Below are 14,097 nucleotides of genomic sequence, written 5' to 3'. Positions count from 1 at the left end.
TTCAAATAAATTATAGCTATAAAGTGTTTAGAATCACCTGAAAATGGTTTAAAAAAATAACAATATTCAAACAATCTAACAGAAATATAAAATATTAAGAAATATTCTATAGAGAGTTGTTATTTTTGATCTCACTAACTTTTTTTTAAAAAATTTTTAATAAAATCCTTTGAAAATTTTAAATTTTTTTTGAAAACCTTGAAATTTCATTACTTTCCCACAACTAAACATATTTTTTCTATCTATACAACTGCAACAAATTATTTATTTAAACAATTTTATTCTTTGATACATAAATGTCTATAAAAATAAACAAACAAAATACATTTTTAATTATAAAGCCACAAATTAACATCATCACATCATCGAAATGTAGCAAATTTTAGCAATAGCAAAATGAAACCACCTTGCTTGCTGGCTGCTGCTGTTAAAATCATTTTCAAAAACACTTGGCATCAATTTGAAATTTTCTATATATTTTACCATATATACAACAATAAAAAAGCAATTTAAATACTTTTATACCCTATACCAAGCTATCTAGTATAAAAAAAATATATAGAAACATTTTAAAATGTTTAAATATTTTGTAGCAAACATTTTAAGAAACACCAAGACGTCGTGACAATATTAGCAACGGCAATAACAACAAAGTTAAAAGTGTGTATTTTTTTTATAAACATTTCAAACATGACAGTTTCAATTTTAAATTATATTTATTTAAAGAAAAAAAAAATTATGTGTCTAGACAGTTATAGACGTCAGTAAATAAATAAATAATAATATACACAAATTTTCATATATACGTCCATATGTATGCAGCAATGTATGTATTTTTTAAATGATTGTTTATATTTAATTACAAAATATTGTATAGATTTAGATATCTATTTATTTAATAAAACATTTATGCACACATTAAAGCAATTATACTTTGTACTTTTGAATATTTTGCAAAAAATATACATATACATGAAAATATTAAAAAGAATGGAAAATTAAAGGCAGTTTCTTTGTATAGAAGAAGAAAGGAATTTAGAACAAAATTGAGGTACAAATTAATACTGGGAAAATAATAAAACTCTTTCATTTAGCCAGATTATAAAGAATTTTACATAAAACAAAAGTATAAGCTGAATATTGAAAAGGCTTAAAATTCATTTTATGATATTTTAAGAACTAGTGACCATTTTTTCATAATTTTTAGCTATTTTTAAAGATCTTAGAATCTACTTTCAAAATACTTTTAAAAGTTAGAATTTTGCCAAAATTGTTTTAATTAAATTTTTTTTTTTGTTTTCAAAAGATAGCTTCAAAAAAAAGAGTTTATATTTAAGCCCTATACAGTTAAATTCATGTACCAAACATTAGAATTATATTCTATTTTAATAATTAATACAAATTTAAACAGACTTTTGCTTAATTTTACACACAGAGTGTAAAATAAATTGAAATCAAATTTGAGGTTAGAATATGTTTTTCAAAAAATTTACTTTTTAACACAATGTATAGGGAGTTATGATTTAACTTAAAGTTAAAATGACAGTTTTCATACAAAACTGCTGAATAAGCTGAATATTGAAAAAGCTTAAATTTCCTTTTATGATATTTTAAGAACTAGTGAACATTTCTCCATAATTTTTAGTTATTTACAAAGATCTAAGAATCTACTTTCAAAATACATATGTACTCTAAAAGCTAAATTTATTTTTAATAAAATTTACTTTACTTCATAAAAAATAGTTTATATTTAAGCCATACTCAGCTTAATTCACGTACAAAACATTAGAATTCTATAAATTTTTAATAATTAATACAAATTTAAATAATTTTTTGATATCCCCTTTTTTTTGAATCCCCTTTAATAAAATTTGAGGTTAGAATTTTTGCATTTCCCTTTTTATTTCACAAAAGAATAAACCATTTTTTACGAATATTAACACTAATTTAATATAAAATCTTAAAAATAATTTATATTAATAATTTTATTTAATTGAATACCTCTAAAAGTTGTAATTTTCCCATTTAATTAAAACGGGGGGAGGAGGGACGCCTTATTTTGATAAAAATTGTTCTAGGTTTTGTTTTGGTTTATATTTGTTATTATTGTTTTGGTGTTTAGGAGAGAGCGAGAGAGAGATAATTTTTTTTTTGGTAATTTTTATATTAATCTTATTAAAAAGTTTACTAAAATTTATGTTGTTTTCATTTAAAAAAGCAATAACAACATGGGAATATAATGCTTGGCAATCAAGTTTAGCTAGAATAGCTGGAGATTTTTGTTATTGTTGTTGGTTTTGATTTTGATTTTTTTTAACACACGCAAAAAATGTATACACACAATTAAACACAGTGCAAATAGTTGTTGTTGTTATAATTTTTTTATGGTTAACACGCGAAGAATTGTTGTTGGCTTGTTTTTGTTATTATTGTTATATTTTGATATCTTTAATTTATTAAATGAATAAAGAATAGCTTTAGGTATACATTTCATTAATTTATATGCAGTGCATTTATATATTATTATTATTATTGTTGTTATTATAAATGATAATAGGAAATTTTCTTTATTTTGTTGTTGTAATTATTGTTCTTATATTTTTCGAGATGTAAACAAAGAGATTAAACTGTTTTTTTTTTGTTCTACTGTTATACACAATATAACTCACACCATTTAAATTTAATTTCAATAGAGAGAAAAAAAGCGAAAACATTAAAAATTAACGGTTGTTTATTTATTATTTTTTAGCAAAAACAAACAAGTATAACAACAATATTGTGTTGTTTTTTATTTTTGTAATTAATTTTAAACAAATTTTTCTAGGTTTCTGTGATTATTTTTGATTTTTGTTTAATTTTAAAGCATTTTTTTTGTAATATTTATTTTAGTAATTTTTTATGAATGAAATTTTGTTTTCGTAACTTGTAGTTTTACTCTCTCATGTTGTTGTTGTTATTGTAGTATAGTTTTATTATATTTTTTGCTGTTGCTCAAGGTTATAAAAAAAACCAAACATTTTATAATAGAGAGTTGTCTTGATGACTGGCTGGGTTGGTTGGTTGGTTGGCTTAGCTGCTGCTGGTGAGCAAAAAGAATTTTGTTTGTCTAATATTTATTACAAATTGTTATAATATGTACAAACAAATTGTTGTTATTGTTGTGTTTTTGTTTTTAATAATACCAAAACTGCAATGCGTCAAAATAAAATAGTAGCCGTAGTATAGTAGTAATTGGAGCCTATTATTTTCGTTCGGCCTTTCTTTATTATATACATACTATGCTGCTCTCCCTTTATATGTGTGTTTTTATCTATTATGTTGTTGTTTATTTGCTGCTCTCTAGGTCTTGTCTAATAATGTTGCTCTCTTTTTTCTTACTAAAATGGGGAGCTTGTTGTTTATGCTCTACTCTCTGGTTAAATAACACTTATAATCGGTTTTTACTGTTCGGCTCGTTTATTTTATTTTTTTTTATTTTTTAATTTTATTTTAAGGAATTTTCCTTTATTATCAAAATATTTAGATTTTCACACATTATGTTTGTTGGCTCTCCAAATTATATTATTATATACATATAACAGAAATTTTTCCAAAGGAATTTTTTTCAACAGCAAAACTTTTCCATAAATTTAATTTCTTTTATTTAAAATTAGATATAATTTAAGAAACACAAATGGTGGTTTTTTTACATACATAAAACTATTATTTTTTTAAATATCACATATTTTTTTTGGAAATAATTTTTTTTTAACATAAAAAACACAAAATAATTTTCTATAACATTAATTTACTTTTATGAACACCATAATTTCTTTAAAATTTTATTATTTATTTATAGGTAGGTATTATAGAAGAAATTTCTATAGAAATTTCATTTTTCTATTTGTTTAAATTTTTTTCTATTTGTGTTTTATTTTTTTCTATTTAATACAATTAAATTAATTTAGTTTTTATTTTTTTTAATTTTCTTGTTGTGTTAATATGCCGTTTTCAATGCAAGCGCCACAAAAAACTAATCAAGAATGAATGTATATACCGACTTTGACGATGACGACCTGTGTGTATATACAAAAATAATAATATACACCGTTTTTTTTACTCACAAACACATCGTATGTACTTGTATAACAGCCATACACAGAGCCTTATACACTGATAACAATATTATACCCATGTATAAAATTTATTATGAGAAAAATATGCTCTCCCTCCTCCCCCCACCAACTCACTCCATCAACAAAAAAAAATAAATAAAAGCAAACATCTACAATTAAACACACATACTCAAAATAAGCTCCACCATTGTATAACACCAATACAAACAAAACATTTACAAATAACAGTTTCTTTTCTCGTGCACTCTCGTGCTTTCGGGGTAACAGTGATATCAACACAATTCGTTTCTTGAAATGGGGGGAAAATACCTACTCTAAATAGAATTGTTTTTTTTAAATCGGCTATTAAATGATTTAGAAATAAGTTAAGAAATAGTGTAGAATTAGATTTATATTAATTTAATAAAATATTTATAATACTTTTGAATATTTTCCAAACAATTTATAAACATTTTAGAAATAATGAAATAATTTTCATAATCATGAAGAAAAAAAAGGAGTTAGAAACAAAATTTTAACATTTCTTAAGGATTAAAAGATTTATAAAGATGGACAAAATTTTCAGATAATTTAAATAAAATTCAAATTATTTTTATACATTCGGTTTATAATACATATCTGGAATATTCATTTGTGACCCTATAAAATATATTCCGGATACAGTCAGTCTGTAATTTCGGAAGAGCAAATATTTTTGGCTATATGTACTTCAAATATTGAATGGGCATTTTCACCGAAAGTTCCAGCCAGACCGAAAAATTAAAAGCTAATCAATTTGAATCAAATTTCTCTCCAAATAAGTTTTATATATACGGTAATCATGGCACCTAATTTGATGATGATCGGTACATAATTAGTCATAGCTCTCATATAAGGCCCGCTTCAGAAAATCATTTTATAGAACATAAATCTCTTAAAATTTTTGGTATCCACATAAAATTTAACAAAAATAAGTTTCATATAGACATAAATTACACGACCTAATAATTTCATGGCGATCGTTCCATAATTGGTCATAGTTCCCATATAATGCCAAATTGCGAAAATCATTTACGAAAATTATTATCGCATAGTTTTCTCCTTAAAGTTAAATGTTGCAATAATTTGTCTTTTACTTCGCAAATATAAAAAACTTTTTACAAATTTGACTTTTTAATTATTTTTTTTTAACATTTTGTGGTACAAATGTGATGTCACGCCATAATGGAAATACCCATTTGTAAAAATCTCCAAGTAAGTGATGGAGAAATTAAAAATTGCTGGTAAGAGGAATAGTTACCATTTATGAAAAACTATTTAAGAATTTTTAAAACATATTAATATTATATTTTAATGATTTCTTTTACATTTATCATAAAAATTATGGAAATCAAGAGAAATTATGTATTTAATAGTTCAATATAGTACAAAACAAAATCGCTACATTAACATCACCTTAATTGTGGAGCATGTGAACAAAATAAGAGCTTAAAAGTTAAAAACACACATACACACATTTATGAGAGCGGGAGCATGACACAAAACTGGGAGATAGATATAGACAGAAAATTGTTTTGTACATATGTATATCCATCCACTACTAATAGTTGTTGTTGTTTTAAAAATAACTGTGTGTGGCGCTTTAATAGTTATGTGTTGTTATTGTTTTCTTCGTACATAAAAAACATATTTTCAAAAGTAGAGCGAGAGGGGGGACGCTAAACAATAACAAAAACAAACCTTAATAAAAGCATCTTAGTTTTCGGTATCATTGCACAGCAGACAACAACAATACACATAAAAAACCCAAGAATAACAATAAAAACAACTACAAAAATTCATAAAAATAAACAACAACAAAAAAATTGGTAATGAAGCAAAGAAGCATAAAAAACGAAAATATGTACCTACAAACAAACAAACAAAAAAAAAAACGACAATATTTTTTAAGTGTTTAGAAAGGAGAGCCGCCGCCAACAAAGAGCAGAGAAAAAGTAAACAAGGCACAGTGGGAGGGGAGGGGGTATAAAACTGGTATAAGTATTTATTTATTAAAAAAAAAAAATACAAAATAAGAGGTGGGAACTTCAAACACACTTATTATCTTTACAAAAAGTTAAAGATAATCAATCATTTTTATTGTGGTATTTTTCGTTTTCATTTCGAACCGTAATAAATGAATGAATTTTTTTTTTGTTTAAAGCAGAACACAAAAGATCTTTGAAAATAAATGAAAATACCTACCTATTTGATCAATTACGGACAAGAAAAAAAAAGCTTTGCTCTCATTTTAAAACACAGCTAAGATATGTACAATGGGTCACAATAGTAAACTTACAAATAGGAAAAACTTCCAATTTAATTAAATTTAAACTTTGTTTAACTATAAATTTTTACAATTAATTAAATATTCCAACTTAATAGGTATCTATTTTGTTTTCATTTTATATAATTTTTTTTATTTGTTGTGTTTAATTTTAACAAAGTAAACAAAGTTTTGTTTTTGTATTTTATTGAGGTCATTGTCATTTTACTTTGAAAATCAATATATAAATTGAAAAAAAATAAAAACACACAAAAACGACAAAAATAAAAACTAAATTGAGTGTAGGGTGAATGCACCAGTAGTCGGCAGTTTAACTTTTTTTCAGTTTTTAAAGTGATACCATTATGAGTGCGAACATGGTATTGGGATGGAAATGGGTTATTGTTGTTTAGTAATTTGTATAGTTTTAGACTCAATTAATTCTTTTCAAGCAGTTTTTATTAAATTTGAGCAATTTACGTTTTTTTGAAAAAACACGATTTGTGCCCGAAGTCGGCACCCTTGATCCTAATGTCGGCAATTTGTGACCCAATAGTCGGCATAGCATTTTTTATTAAGAAAAGAATAAAATCTTAAAAGAATTCAAGTTATTTTTTATTTAAAATATCAGCCATTTAAATAAATACTAATAAAAAACATAAATTAGTGCATTTGAGGTGAAACCACTGTGGGCAAATATCATATCCTACGTTTTTAGACCATCATCCTCAGGATCTGTGTCCAAATCCTCTTCACATGTGCCCCTAACTCGTTTTATCTTCCTTTTTTAATTTGTTTTGGTTTATTTTATTTTTCTATTATGGTCACTGTAATTATGTATATGTTTGCGGTAACCATTTATGTTTATTTTATGTTTAAGTTACCATTCACATCATTGTAGCAATCATATATACATATGAATGTAGTAAATATTTATGTGTTTGTGGCAACCATGTTTATGACAACATATTGTCTTGTTCTAGGATTATGGTTATCATATCCTGAGATCAACATATTATGATAAATCATTATCATGAAAATGATTGCCATAAATATATATTTATTTACAATCATGTTAATAGTAACGTAAACATATTATGGTTACCGCAATCATATACAATATCCCAGTGACCATAATATTATTAAAAAACTTTGAAAAAATTTTAAATGTACAACTACAACTTGTTGGGATTGGACTTGAACAGTTAAAAGGCTGAAACCAAGTATTTGAATAATTATTTGATAAAGTTGGAGATGAGTAGTGAACAGGTTTCAACGTTTCATTGTGATTTTCTGCAGCTAAAGTTGGCGATACTACCATATTTTCAACTTTTCCTTGTTAATTATGAACGTGCCTGCCTCTATGGTAAGATTACTCACAATTTCAATAGTTTGATAATTTATTTTTAAGTTATTGTTCTATTCGATAATGTCATCGGAATCAATTCTACGCTCATATTAGGAGCTAGTCGGTTGACTATTTCAAAAGCTAGATCCAAATCCGTTTCTTTTCTCATTTTCAGGCCGATCACCTACTAATAACTCCAACTGATTTAGTAAAGAGCCTGTTTATTAAGATACCTTACATGATTATTTTAGAGAGAACAGTTTAAAAACCCCTTTATACCATTTCTTTCCGGGTAGATCATATACAAATGGTGTGGTTTGCTGCTCTTCCTTCACGATTGATTGAACCGTGTTAAGTTAATCCTCACATTCTTTGGAATTAGATAACACTGCGGCCCCATTCTTATAGGACCTTCGGAACCGTATAATTTGTCCTATATTTTTGAACGCGGAACTCCATATTGTTTACTGGCACCTAATACAGAAATCGGGCCTTCTCTCGCATAGAAAATATTTTAAGGCTTTTTCAGGATATTGGTGCATGGGTTTTCTTTCTGGAGTGTCCATATTTGGAATTCTAAGATGTTAGAATTAATAATACCTACTGAATCTCTAAATATTACTCTGTTTAACGATCTCCAGTCAAATAAAAAGCAGTCTCCTATACTCGGCAGTTCTTAAAATGCTCAATTAAAACTGTGCCGACTATTGGGTAAACTCATTTCAAACTCATTTTCTTCAAATCTATTGTCAAGAGAGATGAGTAATAAACAAATTTGTAGAATTTGAGCTTAATACAAAAAATTTGCAATTTTCCTGAAGTCGGCATCACTATGCCGACTATTGAAAATCATAGAAATTTTTGTTCCTAATGACGGCATCAATTAAAATAACCAAAAAAAATATTTTTTGTGAAAACTTTCACATTGTAGGTAATATTTAAACAAAGTTTTATCTGTTAACACCACTCTGGTAAAAATATTACTTAAATTGATATGGTTACTAACTTGTTTAAGTTGGCCTTGCCACTAAAAAATTTCTTAAAAAACAGGCACTTCCGCACCAGTTGAAAGATGGTCACTTAATGAGGACAAAAATAGATGAAAATACTCATCTCACCCAAATTTAAACATTACATAAAGATAAATGAGTGTATGTTTAATTAAAGTTAAATCTTACTTTTGTATAAAATTATCGTTATTCTTATTTATTAAGCTTTTAAGTCAAAAATGCCGACTACTGGGTCATGCCGACTATAGGAGCGTTTACCCTATGTATTTTTGTGGTGTTTTAAAAAATAAAATTCTGGTTTAAAATGTTTGTGTTTTTTGCTGTTTGTTGAAATTCAAATGTTTGCCAATATTTTGTCAAGACAGTAGTAATTTATCATTTGTATAGTCTCATCTACATACATAGTTTAAATTAAATAATATTAGGTTTTTAGGAAAAATATTCCAAACAAAATTTACGTTTTTATGTTTTTTTTAAAAAAAAATTTAAAAATTTAGTTTTGAATTGTTGAATTAAATTTTTCAATACTATATAATGATGAGCATATCTCTTGCTTATTTGAGTATTTTTTAATTTTAAGTTTATTTTGTTTTGTTAAACATGCATGTTTTAATTTGAAGGGCATATTTTTGCATATTTTGTTAGTCCCGAACGGCTGGCTGTAAGCCGGCTGAGCCAAGCTGCCGATAAATTTTAAAAGCCGCCGACAATTTTGTTTGGCTTAAGTCGGCTTGAAAATATCCGCCGTAAAAGTTCCGTAGTAATTACATAAAAATTTCGGAATTTAACTTTTAAAATTTTTGATTATGAATTTAGAATTTGAGTAGTTATTCTTTAGTCGGCTGACAGCTTTGAGCCGCCGCCGACCTTTTTTGGCGCAGGTCTCTAAATGTGGACAACCGATATATTATTAATTTGTTTCTAAAAGTATAGCCACTACCTATTTACATTTTCTTATTATTATTAACTTAAAATAAGTAATAAAACAAAATAGAGTTTTTATTTGTAAACAAAACAAACAAAACACGCGAAAAAGAAACACCTTTCACTTTGGCTTTGTTTTCTTATTTTTTGCGGCAATAAAATAAAAGCCAGAGAAATTTTTAACCAGCAATAAATAATTTAGTAAATAAATTATAAACAACAATTTGTTTTTAATTAATTTATTATACCTAGCTAGATTTCTAGAAATCAAATTTAATTGTTTATTTACGCACTTTTTTCTCTAAACAAAAAACATAAATAAGCAAAACATTTCACATATAAATGTGTATGTATTTACTTTGTTTTTTTCTATATTAAATTAAACTGTTTATCACCCCTAAAAAAGACAAACAAAACATTAAAAAAAGAACTACAAAGCAGCCCCTCTTGCTCTTGTTTGCTCTTGCTCAAAACAGTATGTTTCTCTGTTTATTTTGGTTTTAATATAACATTTGTTTTGGTTTTTCTTCTTCTTCTTGTTCGTTTAACGTCGTTATTTATTTTTTTGTTTTTAGTTTTTTTTTGCACATCTAGTGTTATTTAATACTGTTTTCTGAGTGTAAGAGTGTGTATGTTGTTGTTGTTGTCTGTGTTTTTGTTTTCATTTGTCTTCGTTTGTGTACTCGTTTCCATACAATTTAACTGTCTGTATGTCTAGCAGTGTTGTTGAGGTTGTTTTTTTTTGTTTTGTTTTGTATTGCTTGTGTCTATTTTATTGTATTGGCCTCTATATTTGTTTTTCCCCATTATTATTGTGTTGTTTTTGTAAAGTGTCATTTTGTAGTAGTTGTTGTTGTTGAAACAAGGGGGTTTAATATTACGCTTCCTTGTTGCTTAAGTCAGCAGAAAAAGATGTATTGTTTTTTGTTTATTTTATAAACTATATACATACATAGATATAGATAGTTTTCTAAAGTTTCTTGAGTTTATTTTTTGTTTGTTTACAAAATAAAGTTATTGTTGTTTTGTTTATGTACAGAAAATCAATAATAATATGGCTGATTTTTAATGCTCTTTAAGAGAGTTTATCTTGTTTGTTTATGTTTTTCCTTTAACATTAACATTAATGTTAACTTCTCTCTTATGTTCCACTATTTTTTTTTTTTTGGTATTTCTCTTTTGTTAAAAAGGTCATTTAAATTACAGAGTACAAGTTTTGGAAATATATAAATAAATAAATAGAATTTTAATGCATTCCCTTGGAATTTGGAGATTTTTCAAATTAACGTAAATATTGTAAATATTATTAAGTAGGTACCTACTATGTTATTATTACATATTTTGATTTTCTTTGAGCTATTAAGCGATCAATTAATTTTTTAAGTTTTAAATGATAAAAATATATTTTATTTTTTATTAAAATACCTATTAATGAAAAATACCTGAATAAATTTGAATTTTTACAGCATTTAAAAAAATTTGAAAGTAATAGATAAATTTAGGTTTATTTAAGTAAAATTTTATAGAAATTAAAAAAAATTTTAAAATTGTTTGTTTAAAAATACAACTGGCTTGTTAATAATAAACTTTTTCTAAAAAATGGAGTTTGCTAATAAAAGTCTGTCTTTATTGGAAGCGGGGATTTATTAAGAATACCTATCTAATTTTTAATAATAAACTTTTTCTGAAAAGGGGAGTTTTGCTAATATTATTATTTTAATAGGGAGTGAGGATTTACATATTATGAATTTGTTTAAATTCAACACAAATTAAAAAATTAAAGAAATGAATAAAAAGAAAAGACTAAATTAGAGAATTTTAGTTTGAAATTTTTAACAAACTACCTATTTATGCTTCATTTCGATTTATTCCAAAAAAATAAATTTTTAAGTTTTAAAAATATTTTTGAAAGATTAAAAAAATTTTTTATGAAAAAATAAAAATAATTTATTTTCTGTTCGTTTTTATTTTTTAGGCGGACTGTTTTTCTGGTTTACTTTGCACTAAAAATCATGTAAAAAAAATAGAAAATGTTTAATAAAATTTATAATTTTTTAATTAAAAATGTTTAAAAATGTATTAAATGAATTTCTTTGTTATAAGAATATTTATACCAAATATTCAAAATTTTCTTTTCTGTAAATTATTTAAAAACTTCAATTCTGAATTATTTTTAATAATTTTATTTGCTTTTGCCGTATATTTTTTACAAACTTGTTTTTAAAAAATTTAATTTTCACAATTTTTAAGTTTTTTTAACCAAAAAAAATTTAAATCCAAAAAATTTTTAGAAGTAAAAATGTATTTTTTTTTTTTTAATTTAAAAAAATAATTCTCACTTTGACCTGACAAAATTTGTTAATTTTCAATGAAAAAAAAAATAGAGCTACAAATTTTTAGAACTACAATTAAACAGAAAATATTTTAAAATCATACCTTCAAATTTTTAAAAATAAAAATGATGAATTTTTCAAAAAAAAAATCAAATTTTTAATTTTTTTTTAATTTAAAAAAAATAATTTTCTCACTTTGACCTGACAAAATTTATCGTTATTTTCAATAAAAAAATACAATATTTAACAAATTACAGATTTTTGGAAAAATTAAACAGATTTCCAAACACAAAATTTTAAAGAAAATTTTTGCGTAGAGAATAAAAATTAACAATTCTATTACTCCATAAATAATTCTACTGAATATTAAAAGAACAAACCCAAATCTCTAAGAAAAAATAACAAAGAATATTATATTTTACAACTTTTTAAATATCTTTAAAAAATGTTCAAACAATTTTTAGATTTTCCTTTTTAAACAATAAAACTCAAGCAAATTCCACATAATCTTTAAGCAAAAATAATAAAGAATTTCGTTAACAAATTTTCCATAACTTTTAGATTTTCCTTTAAAAATCCCACAATTAACCAAATTTTTGCAAAAGAAAACTTTAGCAACAACAATTTTAACACATATTGCAAACAAAGCTATTTTTTCCAAAAAATTGTTTATATAAAATTCTTACAATCTAAAAACAATAAATAAATAATAATACGTTTTAAAAAATTTACCTTAATGGACTTTAATCGGCGCACAACAAAATTGTTGATTTTATTAGACCAACTTTTACATTTCATGAGGAGGCTGGCTTTTTTTTAAAAGATGATTAAAAAAAATTAAAAAACAAATTTGAAAGATGATGGGAAACAGGAAATAATCCAGTTACACACAAACACCACGCAAAAACAACGAGATGGTAATCCTTTCTTTTCTCCGTTTGTTTCTGTAGTTTTTTGCTGTTGTTTTTATTTCAATTTCACAATGTATTCAGATGAGTATTTAATATTTTGCTGTAGTTTAGTTGTTGTTGTTGCTGTTTGTTTATGTTTTGAAACAGCCAAGTTGGTTGTTGTTTTTATTTGTTCTCTGTTATTAATCAAGTGTGATGATGGTATGGAATTTTTGTTGTTGTTTTTATTAAAAAAATTAAGGTTCTTTAACCTTTTCACACACAAATTTAGACACAAATAAATATTTTTTGTTAATGTTTTTTTTGTTTAATTGTTTTTAAAAACAATAACACTTTAATAAATTTAATTGTTGTAAAGCCATTATTAATGTACAATGGCTTTTTGGTGATAATTTTTTTTTTAGCAAAAAAAAAATCACTTGCTTTTAAAATTTAAATTCAATAATTTTTAAAAATTTTGTTTATATTTATTTTTTTTTTTTTGATCCGATGTTATTTAGCTTATTTTAAAAACTGCATTTGTGCGTTAAAATTTTTTTTATACAATTTTATTAATTCACTTCAATGCAATATTTCAATATTTTTACTTATTATTATTGCCCGTTTACAACGTCTGAAGCGCACCAAGTTTAAAAATAAACTGTCATTTTCAAAATATTAAAAACACACAAGAAGTGCTGTTGTTTAACTAACAAAATCAGCACGAACAACAACGATTACCCAAAAGAGCAATAAATTCCACTCATTTCAATACTAAATATAACAACAAAATTAATCGTACAGTTTTCTCTCTCTCTTATTGCTTTGAAATTTAATGTTTCATTACTCAGTTTGTTCCCTCTTTTTAGTAAAACTGTATGCACAACCATACACATACATTACAATATTTATAAACAAAAGGGCGCGCAAAACCCCAAAAAATGTATGTACACAAACACTCTCACTCATAGAACATGAATTCATTTGTATAAAAATTTCGTTCTGTATTCATTTTCTACTATGTTTTGTTTACATTTTTCATTTACGGTGCATTAAAATGTTCATGCTCTTTTTCTTTTCTTACTCCCCTTCCACATACATATTTCTTTCTCTTTAATGTTTATTTACCTTTGAACACAAGAACATGAAAAAAAAACAAGTGCATAATTTTCCTTCGATGAGATATTTATGTT

The 14,097-nt window shown here is 24.8% G+C and overlaps 1 protein-coding gene across 2 annotated transcripts in view; it reads right to left on the bottom strand.

Annotated features, from left to right (window-relative positions):
• Pdk1 (Phosphoinositide-dependent kinase 1) overlaps positions 1–13,559 on the bottom strand; it is a 42,421-nt gene extending 28,862 nt beyond the window's left edge. Inside the window, exon 1 of one of the 2 annotated variants that reach the window (XM_065504955.1) lies at positions 12,747–13,559. In XM_065504955.1, the coding sequence (XP_065361027.1) occupies positions 12,747–12,812 (66 nt within the window). In that variant the 5' untranslated portion in view covers positions 12,813–13,559. Of the gene's footprint in view, positions 1–2,001; positions 2,574–12,746 lie in introns of those variants that run through there. The other variant, XM_065504956.1, reaches the window with a different exon arrangement.
• Between the last annotated feature and the right edge of the window lie 538 nt (positions 13,560–14,097).

Source organism: Calliphora vicina, chromosome 3 (assembly GCF_958450345.1).
Source record: "Calliphora vicina chromosome 3, idCalVici1.1, whole genome shotgun sequence".
Lineage (NCBI taxonomy): Eukaryota > Metazoa > Arthropoda > Insecta > Diptera > Calliphoridae > Calliphora > Calliphora vicina.
The sequence above is the reverse complement of the archived record's forward strand: the minus strand, read 5'-3'. Positions and strand labels throughout refer to the sequence as shown.